This window comes from Microcaecilia unicolor, chromosome 7 (genome assembly GCF_901765095.1).
Source record: "Microcaecilia unicolor chromosome 7, aMicUni1.1, whole genome shotgun sequence".
NCBI lineage: Eukaryota > Metazoa > Chordata > Amphibia > Gymnophiona > Siphonopidae > Microcaecilia > Microcaecilia unicolor.
The window spans coordinates 28,395,836-28,408,489 of record NC_044037.1 but is presented as its reverse complement, the minus strand read 5'-3'; the positions used below and the strand labels follow the sequence as shown (position 1 = coordinate 28,408,489).

Below are 12,654 nucleotides of genomic sequence, written 5' to 3'. Positions count from 1 at the left end.
TCCAAGTGATCATCAGGGACGTCCTTGTTTTTTTCGATTATGGGTCAAAGACATCCAAGTGTTAGGCATGCCCAAGTCCCGCCTTCGCTACACCTCTGACATGCCCCCTTGAAGTTTGGACATCCTTGCGACAGACTGCAGTTGGAGATGTCCATAATCAGTTTTTGATTATACCGATTTGGATGTCCCTGGGAGAAGGACGTCCATCTTCCGATTTATGTTGCAAGATGGACATCCTTCTCTTTCGAAAATGAGTCCAATAGTTTTATTATCTGATGAAAATAATACGGGAGTAATTTAAGCCTTTGTGATATGGGACACAGAATATATTATAAAAGCTTGAAATATTGGGACAACAATTGAACTGATTGTGGAAAGGCTTGAACAATTCTCTAAAGTGATACAGAGATAAGTACTCTACAGTTAATCCCTTATAAGATATATGATTTGAAGTACAATGAGTATGTTGGGTGTGATGGGATTTGAAGTGTGACTATTTGTTGCGGTGTGTGAGAATTATATGTCATATAATAACAAAGTGTGTAGGAAATTTTAAGATTTAATATTTATATGAAGGATAATAAAGATTGATATATTGTAACAGTTGTTTTTTTATGATTGTGATAGTATCTAATTGTACAACTAGTATATTGTAATTAACCCTAGGTTTATTAATGCGTAGTCATTGAGGATATCTTGAAAACCCGACTGGCTGGTGCTCTCCCAGGACAGGTCTATATGGCATTTAAACAGGAAGTAAGTTGGGTTAGTTAGAAGGAGCTTTCAGTCCTTCCCTGCCATCATATTTTATGTTTCTAGCTGAAATATTGAAACCATGTTTTGTTTCACTTTAGCATATAATGATAGTGTACAGGCAGCGAAGAATGTGAAGTGTAACCCAGGGAGCTACTTCATGCAAGAAGGGACAGTGATGGAAGAGAAGAAGGCATGCCAGTTTAAGCGTTCTCTCCTAGAAAACTGCTCTGGGATTGAGGATCCAACCTTTGGTTATTCTGAGGGCAAACCTTGCCTCTTTCTGAAGATGAACCGGGTACAGAAACTTATAATTTATTTGTCCTTGTTTGGCAGTTTCTCCTCTGCTCCTTTGGATTTACAGCTCAATTGGACCTGTCCTACGCTGTGCGACGGTGCAATAAGCCTTCATTTTTAATTATTTGGGGGTTTCCCCTGTTGCTTGTGTCCCTATTCAGGGTTGCAATTGTCAACAAATTCACTGAGTCAGTAAATTTTGAGCAAAATTGTAAGGTCTGTAAAAAGAATGTCCAGGGCCAGCTCAAGGGACTGTGTTATCCTGAGCCAACATTTGCATCAATGCCTCCCCCACCCCTCACAATCCAGTAGCTCCCCTCTGTCTCAAGTCCCCCCCCCCCCTACACACACACACTGCTGATGATAGGGTTACCATATGGCTCCAGAAAAAGGAGGACAGATTGAGCCAGTCTGGGTTTTACTTCCATTGCTTTCAAAGGAAGCAAAACCTGGACTGGATCAACGTGTCCTCCTTTTTCTGGAGCCATATGATAACCCTAATAAAGGGGAACAAAATCCTGAATCCCGATCTGGCATCTGTCCCTCTCTGCCCGGAGAGAGGAGGGAAGGGAGGGAGAGAGAGAGATGCTGGACCAGGATTTTGGCACCCTTTATCACTAGTGTCTAAACCAGTACCTCGCCTGATCCATAGGTTGAGCTGGCCCTGATGTCAGTAAAACTGTTCACGGGTGTGGAAGCCTGTGTCTCCAGCTACGTGGGTTCAGATTTTGTAGTGTGGAGTGTTGCCACAATTTGGGTTTCTTCCAGGTACTTGTAACCTGGCTTGGCCATTGTTTGGAAAACAGGATAGTGGGCTAGATGGACCATTGGTCTGACCTAGTATGGCTACTCTTATGTTCTTATATGTTGTTATGACTCCTCTCTCTCTCTCTGCACATGGTGCTAGAACCTGTCATTTCCTTCTCTATAGCATCACCAAAATCCGTCCCTTCTTTTCTGAGCACACTATCAGAATCCTTATCACCTTTCGCTTAGATTATTGCAACTTGCTTCTCACCTATCTCCCACTAAGCCATCTCTCTCCCCTTCAAAACTCTGCTGCATGACTTATATTCCACCAGTGTCATTATGCTCATATTAGCTCTCTCCTCAAATCACTTCATTGGCTCCCTATCTGTTTCCACATATAATTCAAACTCCTCTTATTGACTTACAAGTGCATTCACTCTGCAGCTCCTCAATACCTCTCCACTCTTATCTCTCCCTACACTCCTCTCCAGGAACTCCGTTCATTGGGTAAATCTTTTTTATCTGTACCCTTCTCCTTCACTGCCAACTCCAGATTCCGTTCCTTTTATCTTGCTGCACCATATGCCTGGAATAGACTTTTTGAGCTGGTACGTCAAGCTCCATCTCTGGCCATCTTCAAATCTAGGCTAAAAGCCCACCTTATTGAGGTTGCTTTTAACTCCTAACTCTTATTCACTTGTTCAGTACCCATGTCTGTTTTATAATTCCCACCTTAAGTAATTCCCTCATCCCTTATTTGTTCTGTTTGCCTGTCTTAATTAGATTGTAAGCTCTGTCGAGCAGGAACTGTCTCTTACATGTTCAGTGTACAGTGTACGTCTAGTAGTGCTATAGAAATGATAAGTAGTAGTAGTAGTTTCTCTCATGGAAACATAGAAAATGACAGAAAAAAAAGACTATATGGCCCATCCAGTCTACCTATCCATATCATCCACTATCTCTTCCTCCCCTAAGATATCCCAAATGCCTATCCAATGCTTTCTTGAATTCAGATACAGTCCTTGTCTCCACCACCTCCCCCTGGAGGTCTTTCCATGCATTCACCACCCTTTCCGTAAAGAAGTATTTCCTTAGATTTGTAGTAGTAGTAGTAGATCAATGCAACATAATCCTACTTTAATTCATTTTGAATTGTCCCTTTTAGGCAATAGTATGTATTGATGAAAGTTTTGAAAAGACCTGTTACCTTAGTATAATAAGAATCAGTTCTCCATTAAGAAGAAAATTCCTGGCTGAAACCTGAACTGACAGTCCTCCAGGATAGGTGTAATCTCTTCCAGGAACATTCTAGAAGTCCGATTATAATGGCTTAATTTGCTTTTACTCTTTATTATCCTTCTACTTTTGGGTGTATTGTTGCAGTCCTTGTGCTTTTAACTTAGATGGATGATTTATAAAATGCAAGAAATGTACCAGTTCCAACCCTTTTAAAGCATTTACCCACTTTCCTCTCCACATGACACTAGGGAATGGATAACCAGAAAAGTTTCGATCTGTGTTGTTTCCCGTTTCATTTATGGGAATTTTCATTTTATTTGGGGGTTTTTTGGGTCATTTTGTCATTGTGGCAGTTTCTGGAAATACTGCACACTGTGTGGAAAGAGGGTGACAATTTCTAAATAGCACACAATATTATTGACAAAGAATGAAAGACAAAATGTCTTGCTTTTTCTGCTCACTTTCATTTGGTAATGATCCCTGCCATTGGCATTTCCTGTGTTGCCCATCTCTATATGACACACAGATTGCTGTTGGTGAGGAAAACTAGAGAGAAATCTTCTCTGAAACTAGCCTTCAGCTTTGGTCTTTCACTGCAGTAATGGCAACCACCTTCCCTTTTTCTCTCCCCTGGATCAGGCATGTCAGCTTTGAAACATACTTGACCTCTGCCAGTCCCATTGGATGAGAGACTTGACCTTGAGTCTCCTGTGCCTGAGCTATGGGCCCAGTCTGGGAAACCACCTTACTTTTATGAATTGTGGTTATTGTGATTCTTGTTTAGGTTTGAATTTTCATTGCTTTGAGCTTGGAAGGGAAAACAGCACAGAATTAAAACTGAATCAGATTGGGCTAGAGTTGGATTAACATGCACTTGTCAATGAGTGAAATGTACAGAGGAATTTCAAATGGAGCTGCCAGCAGCCAGAAGAGCCTGTGATCTTTTATCAGAACAATTAAAGATTTTTCTTTTTATAGATTATAGGTTACCGACCAGGCCAGGGGATTCCAGTCTCTGTCTCCTGTGAAGTTCAGGTAATTATTCCGATGAGCTGCAGTCTGTAAAAACGTTCCATATTGAAATTAAATGGAGATTCATGCTGCAGTCTGCACTACAGAACTAACCTTTTTATTTTGCTATTTCTTGGGCTATATTTATCATTTAGGATTCTAACAGCCTTTGTATTAAGGTGCAGTGAAATCTAGGCTTTGTGGGTTCTAACATGGGACTTTCCAGCATGCTAAACCCAGATTTATCATGGCATTAAGGTTGGGCATTTTTTTTTAACAGGTCATGTGCTAATGGTCCCATTAATGCGTGGCACCTGCAAAAAACAAAACCAAACATGGGACCCTTACCACTTCCTATCTAGGAGGAGCTAAGTGCTACTGCGTTAACCCTGATTTATCCAGTTAACGCACACTAATGCGAACACACTAGCTGGATAACTTGGGAATGTCTACTTCCACCCATGACATGCCCCCTTTAAAAAATATATGTAGAAAATAGCTCACGCGCACTCAACGCATAGAAACAGGCATTGCAACTCGCCAAGGACTAGACTCTACACATGGCACCTGAAAATTCTGCATGGAAAAAAGTACGCCTAAATTTTATAGAATAGTCTTACATTTCCACACGGTATACAGAATACGCTGAGGCTTCTCCACATGACCAAATTTAGTTGTGTCCATTTACACCACATTTTACTTGGCACAAAATCCCAATGCTTAAATTAGGCGCAGAGTGGGTGTGTTATATAACGTTCATAGATTTTTGAAATGCCCGTGCCCCGCCCATGGCCACACCCCCATTTCAACTAAGCAACTTAGAATTTATGCGCACCATGTTACAGAATATGCTTAGCGAGTTATGCGCATAAATCTTAAAGCCAATTAGTGCTGATAATTGCTCGTTAATATCCAACTGACAGTGCTGATTAGCTAGTTAACCAATTAAAATGTGCACATTGTTATAGTGTATGCTTTGATGTACGTGCAGAAATTAAGGTGCAATATATAGAATCCGGCAGTAAGTGCACATTAAGGTTTAACACCCTTTAGTAAAAGGTCCCCTAAAACAGTTTCACAGTCTATTAATGTCCTAGAGTCTGACATTCAGGAATATAGCATGAGGGAAGTACAGATATGCATGCATCTTAAATGCAAAAAAAAAACAACATAAAACATTTGAAAGGGTCATTTTCCTGTTAATGCTTAATTATTTGGCGAGTTGGAAGCATATTTATAATTAATGTCCATTTCCTGGCCATCACCCTCTCCCTCCTTCCATTCCTTGCTTCACTGTAACGTCTGAATGAAAAGGGAAACGCTCTAAGAGGCGACAAGGATGAACTCTACCCAGCCACAAGTTGGTTGCAAGTTAAAGACTAACAAGAGGAAAGAATGGAGGACAGACTGTTCTCTGTCTTACAATTCATTTAGCTTTTTATTTAAATTTATATTTTTAAAAGCACAAAGCAGCAGAGGGCTAAACAGAGCCAGGCAGGTGAGGGAAAAGGGTTTCAGTGCATACATTATAGGGCTGCATTTTGATTAAAATTTTTATCACGATTAATTGCACAATTAAAGGTATTTTATTTTTTTCCCACTGCAGCTCCTTGTGACTCTGGGCAAGACACTTAACCCTCTATTGCCCCAGGTACAAATCAAGTACCTGTATATAATATGTAAACTGCTTTGAATGTAACCACAGGAAGGCGATATATCAAATCCCATCCCCTTCCCTAAAGGCCTGATAATCTCCCTCCCTCTCCCAGATCCAACATCTCTCCCATTCTTTGCCTTCCCTCCCTCTCCTCATCCCCAGGTCCATTATAATTATTTCTTTCCTGGGGTCCATTATTTCTCTCTCTCTTTCTCTTCCCTCCTCCCCCATGAGCAGTGGCACAACCTTGGTGGTGAGCAGCACCAAGCTATTCTCATGGCTGCTGGAGTTTACCGCCTCACCACCAGTTCTTCTCATGGGTCTGCAGATATTCCTCTCCCTCCACCTGGGTATGGCATCTGCCCCCCCCCCCCCCCCCCTCGCTGGTCTGCCTTACAAATGGCCTTCTTTTGGTCCCCAGCAGTGGCAGCATTGTGCATATGCTGCCTGTGGCCTCCTCCAAAGCTTTTGTTTGGCCTGTCCGCCCCCTCTGATATCACTTCCTGTTTCTGCATGGGTGGGATGGGTCAGAGGAACAGACCAGGCTGCAGCCAGCATATGTGAATACTGCTGTATCCGGGGACCAACAGAAGAAAGCCTTTAAGGTACCGGGGTGGGGGGGGGGGGAGGGTGATGTTCAATCGTGGGTGGGGGGAAAGATGCTGGATTGTGCCAAGGACAGGGTTAGGAGTTGTAGAGGTGTGGAGGAGACAGGAGACACTGCAATGTAATTCATTTTTTGTATTCACATTTAATTTTTTAAATCACAATTAATAATTAAGGCATAAATCACAGAGTTTACTGTAATTAACTTTCAGCCCTATTAAATTATTATCATCTAGCTGCTTGGTGACTTTGGTGAAATTTCTTGGTGACCTCAGGTTCTTGTGATTAAGACGCTTATAGTCACCAGAGTTCTGTGTGCCAATCTCAGCAGGAAGAGCATGCAAAAGGAAATATTCCTGCTCTCCATGTTTGGGGCATTATTATCTGGGGGGGGGGGGGGGGCTGAGAGAAACTTCAGTAGCCTCATAGCACTACATCTGTTCTGTAACATCAGATTCTAGGGCTGTAAAATGGACATTTTTTGTAAGTACCGAAATTGTATTTAAAGGAGCCAACTCTGAGTGCTTTGACGCCTGTGTTCTGAGGTAATAGTGAAAATTTCACACACAAAAATGTGTTCATAGAACCGTGATGAGGAACTGCCTCATTAGGGACATGTAATTAAGTCCATTTCGGTCAACTAGCTGCTTCTAATTTAGTGGAAGGTTTGTAAAAGTCTGTAGGGGGGAGACAGTGGCCAAGAAGCAAGGTTGGACATTTGACTTATGGGTTTGGGAGTATCATGTAACTATGTCACTGTATTCTCTCTCGTCTCTGAACCTCATGACCTCCTCTGATGTTTACCCAGCCAGACCTCATGGTTCCCCTTTCTCCTGTGGTCCTTATCTCATGATTTCTGCCCCAACTCCCCCCCCCCCCCCCCCCCCGGTTTTGATTGATTTTTCCTTCTTGTGAATTAAGCAGTTAGCATGGGGGATTCGCTGAGCCTGCTTACTCACCCCAACTCACACACATTAGACAGAAAAGGTGGGGGTGGGGATCTGTGAGCATGAATGGACTCAGTGAGTTAATACCACACTAACTAACTATCTGTTTCACTGCCAACAGAACCAATATTATGGTACTTGGGAGCAAAGAGGTCCATGGGTGGGTCAGTGGGAGGAGCAAGAATATGGGGGTGGGATGAAAATAGAATTGCTGGGGAAGGAACTGATAATCTGAAAACCTACCAGTTCATATTTTTTTCTCAAAAAGTATGTGGAGGGAGTAGGGTGAGAAGGGCAGGTATATGGCCCTTTCAACATTAAAAATGGAGAGGGGAGGGAGCACAGGCTCCTGCCCCTCCTGTTCCAGCACCACAAGTTGTACAAGAAAATAGCTTGAAATATGATTGACCATAAATAGTAATGCTTGTTTTTATTTCCATTGTAGAAAAGTGAAGAAAGTGATCTTAAAGCAGTAAATTTCTATCCAGGGAATGGGACATTTGACCTCATGTACTTTCCTTTCTATGGCAAACTCTCACATGTAAGTGCTGTGGTAACAGCCTGTTGGGCATTCTTTGAGTACTGTTAAGACCATTTCTCTAGCAAGATGGATAGTGAGGTCTCAGGGAAGCCACAGGTACCACTGACGTTCATTCCTGTTAAATTAATTCTAGGCATTGTCTTACATTTTCTTCATTTTGTCAGCAAATATTTCACTTTCAGTATTAACCTGAAAATTATAATGATAGTTAAGGAAAATAAGGCCCATCCAGTCAGTTCAGTTTCCCTTCCTACTGAGATATGAATTGACCCAACGTTTGGCCTCTTCGGGATCAAAGTTGTAGAAATCAGAGTCCAGAGTATCTAACGGTCATGGAACAGTTTATGGCCTGATTTGGCCTGTCTCATCAGATAGGTTTCAATTTGCTGTAGAAGATATTGAGGAACGTTTTTGGACATTTAGCTCATTTTTTCCAACCACAACAACAACAACAACAAAAAAAGGTCCATCTTAGAGTCATTTTCAAACAGGAAAAATGTCTGGGCTTCCCTTTTGAAAATGGCTCAAAGATGGACGAATTTATACCGAAGACATCTACAAAGAAGAGACATTTTCCAAACTGACACATCCAACTTATAAATGCCAAAAATCCAGGCACAATAAAGCTCGTCTGGCATCATTTTGAGAAAAATGGCCACACAGATGTCCCTGAAGATCAGAGGGGCAGCCTAGTGGTCAGTGCAGTGGACTTTAAGCAATGGTACACAAGTACAATTCCCGCTATAAGTTCTTTGTTTTGCATTGCGAGCCCTCCAGGAACAGAATAAAACCTATTGTACCTAACTGGATACCATTACAATAGCCTTCAAGTCTGCAGGTGTCTTCTATATTTAGGTATTGTAGGTAATTTGGTGGTTTTGGATGACTCACAATTTCTACTACAAATGTATTAGGTAGAGTGGGATTTGGACCTGGATCCCCTTATTCACAGTCCACTGAACTGACCACTAGGCTACTCCTGGGAGCTGCTTGCTGCTCTGTTGGGTATGCCCATAATACTCAATGCTGTCATAGTGCCTGGTATCCCCTTTCAGGTTCAGTTCTTGAGGGGGGGGAGGAGGTGGAAGGGGGACAGCATCCACTGGGGAAGCCTTAATCCATCCAGTGGTCAACTGGTCATTCAGAGCATCTTTTTAAAAACTCGGACGTGATTGAAAAAGGTCTAGATAAAAACATACTTCTGTTAGATTTGGACGCGCCTTTCTGTTCCATTATTGCTGAAAGACATCCTAATTTTGGAGTTGCGCTAATCCCACCCCAAACATGCCCCCTTGCTATTGAATGAACTCAGTGGAAAATGTCCCAAAATTCTGCCTTTTCGAAAATTGCAATTTAGACATTTTCATCAGATGGACGTAGATGTGGCCATTTTGCGACTTCTTCCATCTGCTTCAAAAATGAGCTCCATTGGTACTGGCTTGGAGGATTTTCAGATGGTTTTTCTGCAGTTGTTCAACTCCATCAGTTATTTTGCCTCCCTCCAAATTGTGCAGAACAGAGTGTTGTTTTCCCCATAGACCAGCTAGCTAAACCTTATTAAGGAATTCCCATTTAGATGTTGTAGTTGACATCTTTGATTTTTTATTGTATTTTCAGCCAAATTACACATCGCCTCTGGTGGCCATGCACTTCACAGACGTAAGGAAAAATCACCCTGTAAGCATTCAGTGCAAACTCCATGGCAAAGGCATCGTCAATGACAATAAGAATGACCGCTTCCTTGGAAGAGTCTTCCTCACATTGAACATTGGAGTATAAGCATACAACGATACTGTTGTGGAAGCATTTGAGGTTTTACTCCACCATTGCAATCATACTCTCTACCTATGTGAAATTGATAAAAACTTACCTCTTCTCTTACAAAGATAGTCATACTGTTTCAGACTGAACTGCACACTAGCTGCCCCAGCTCCATGCAGGGTTTCAAACAGTAGGCACAGTGATATTAATAGTATTCATCCCATACGCACAAGAAACATACTTTATCTTTGCAGGTGAGATCTCTACAAAATAATGGTCCAACCTACTATGTTTTTAATGTGTTTATTTATAGAGTTTTAAAGGGAAGCAGTTTGCTATCAAAATATCCCCGCTGGTGTCGAGAGCAGAATTTGTGGTGCAGGATAACACGGGTCACAATCTTTCTAACTGGAAGCAGTCCTAGCATGTGTTATGTTTGAACGCAGTTGCTTTTCTTTAAGGTTAAGAACCATCCTCTGTTAACACAGGGAGGAGTGCCATTTATAAATACAGAACTGAATATTTATTTATTTGTTACATTTGTACCCCACGCTTTCCCACTCATGGCAGGTTCAATGCGGCTTACATAGTAGTAGGATTACAAAGTATAGTACAGAGAGAGCAGGCTAAGCTTGGCAGAGTAATGGGGATGTGTAGATAGGTAATATTATAAGGGAGAGGGGGTAAAGGAGATAGGAGGAGGTGCTAGTTTTAGGCTAGATTAAGATAATCAGGGAATAGGGTCAGGGTAAGCATAGGGAAAAGTTAGAGGAGGCGTGGTCTGAGTCATTGCTGTTGTCACAGGATCGGGTGATGAATAGGTAGGTTTGTAGGGTTAGGTCGTGGCGTTTGGATAAGCTTCCTTGAATAGATGGATTTTCAGTGATTTTCTGAAGGGTAGGTAGTCTTTTATAGAACGAATGGGTCTGGGTAAGGCGTTCCAGAGTTGACGGCCTTTGAATCATACGAGGATTTATACTTGAGTCCTTTGCAGTTGGGGTAGTGCAGGTTGAGATAATTTTGAGAGGATTTCGAAGTGTTTCTGGTGGGTAGCTCGATCAAGTCGGTCATATAGCTCAGAGATTCTCCATGGATGATCTTGTGAATCAGTGTGTGGACCTTGAAGTTTATTCGTTCTCTAATAGGGAGCCAATGAAGCTTTTCAAGAAGGGGTGATGCACTCTCAAATCGTGATTTATCAAAAATGAGTCTGGCTGCCGTGTACTTTGTTATCCTAAAACCAAGCATCCCAGGCCACGTGAAGCGCTCCTTTTATTAAATGCTTTGTTCATCAGGGATATTAACAGTAACCTCTGCTGCTAAATCACAGGTGTAATGTTAAGCAGTGTGGCTCCAGCCCTTTCCACCATGCCTCTGGGATGGCTTTTCCAGCACCATTCGCATTTCTGTGTACATTGTCAGCACAAGTAAAACTCCAACCTGTGGCGTACCTAGGACATCCCAATGATTTCAGTCCTGCACTGCAGCTCAGGAAAACCTTTGCCCCCATTATTTTCTGTAAATATAGTTCAAAATAAATTTAACACATTATAAAAGCTTATGCTAGATTCTGTACTGGGGATTTAAAAGATTTTGCCCCCGAGATTGCCCATACTCCTTAAAAGGGGGGGGGGGGGGGCAGTTATCAACTGGGCTACTGTTGAGACATGTTATTTTACTGTTAACCTCAGTTATTAGTAGGGTTACCATATGGCTCCAGAAAAAGGAGGACGGATTGAGCCAGCCGTATGGTAACCCTAGTTATTAGTAACTAGGTCTCATTACAGAAAATGGGACCTGCGGTAAAATAACGTCTTAATAGTAGCCCACATTGATAACTACACTCCAAAATGTTGTTTAATCTTATGCTGGGTTTTGAAAGGGTCATTTATAAATTGTTCCCCCCCCCCCCCCCCCCACCCCAGACAGTGGTAATTTTGGCCCTCAGCTTATTTGTTCTGTTTTTGTTGTAGTGTTCAAGGGCTCAGAAGAGAATTAGTCAATAAGGCTCTTTATGAAGAATTTCTCAGTATAAAAAGTTACTCACCTATTGAGTTGCCATGAAGGGAGCAAGGCTACTTTCCATTCACTACCTTTAGAAAAGGCCACATACAGACCATCCAATCAGGCGATATGCACAGACAGAAAAGGCTTAGTTATGCTTTCGCTTTGATACCTGCAAACTTCTTAGGCCTTCCTTTATAAGGATTGTCTTGTGCTCTTTGTCCTTACTAGACGAAGTACTTAAAGGGAAAATAATTGACATTTTATTTGATTTGAGGTTGGGCCTCTGGTTCACTACAAATCTAACCCCTCAGCTTCCCCCTACTGCTAGCACAAAGCAACAGGGGACCAGGACTCGGCACAGGGTCTGAACATCATGATAGAACTGAGGATTCTACAAGGAAGGGAGAGTTTTAGAAGCTGGATGTTTTTAATGGACTACATGTGTACATATGTATGTTGTACATGATGCTCAATTCTAAAGGTGAAATCAGTTGAATTTGCCTTCCACAGTCCAACCATCAACTGTCCTCCTAGCACTGGTTAATTGAGCAGCATTGTGAAGCAGGGGCGTAGCTGCTATGGGGCCTGGGACCCCGTAGATTTGGCCCTGGACCTCCCTGCCAGTGACCCTCTCAACCCTCCCCTCCTGGCGGCTGAAGTCTTCTTCCTTCGTTTGGCTTCTGCCTCTGACGGATGTCACACTCACACAAAACAGAACGAAGCCCTGCAGGTCGCAAGGCTTCGTTCTGTTTCTGTGAGTCTGACGTGGAGGTGTCGGCAATGGCGGGCGGGTCGGTGTCGGCAATGGCTGGCTGGCGGGGGAGGGTTGTCGGCACCGGGAGGGGGGGGGCTAAAATGTGCCCCCTCACCTCAGCTCTGGACCCCCCTATCGTTGAAGTCTGGCTATGCCCCTGTTGTGAAGTACCACGGTTTCAGTCATTTTATGGCGAGGGTAAAATGCTCTGGAAAGACTCCTATGCATAGACCTCATAGCCTGTTTGCAGAGGAGCCATAGTTATGAGGAAGTCAGGATAAAGCCTGTGCTGGAGGAGGCTCTGTCATTTTGCACCAGAAAGAAGTGGAAC

General features: G+C 42.6%; 1 protein-coding gene and 1 long non-coding RNA gene across 4 annotated transcripts in view; one reads left to right on the top strand and one right to left on the bottom strand.

Moving 5' to 3' along the window:
- Nucleotides 1–10,081, top strand: part of ATP1B4 (ATPase Na+/K+ transporting family member beta 4) — a 50,561-nt gene extending 40,480 nt beyond the window's left edge. For all 3 annotated transcript variants that reach the window (XM_030210578.1, XM_030210576.1, XM_030210575.1), the window contains exons 6-9: nucleotides 855–1,051; nucleotides 4,018–4,074; nucleotides 7,706–7,801; nucleotides 9,419–10,081. In XM_030210578.1, the coding sequence (XP_030066438.1) occupies nucleotides 855–1,051; nucleotides 4,018–4,074; nucleotides 7,706–7,801; nucleotides 9,419–9,580 (512 nt within the window). In that variant the 3' untranslated portion in view covers nucleotides 9,581–10,081. The remainder of the gene's footprint in view (nucleotides 1–854; nucleotides 1,052–4,017; nucleotides 4,075–7,705; nucleotides 7,802–9,418) is intronic.
- A 1,188-nt stretch (nucleotides 10,082–11,269) lies between these two features.
- Nucleotides 11,270–12,566, bottom strand: LOC115474880. The gene is made up of 3 exons (XR_003942923.1): nucleotides 12,495–12,566; nucleotides 12,078–12,142; nucleotides 11,270–12,044 (listed from the first exon to the last, which is right to left on the bottom strand). It is a non-coding gene; the product is annotated as an uncharacterized LOC115474880 (long non-coding RNA).
- Nucleotides 12,567–12,654: the final 88 nt, after the last annotated feature.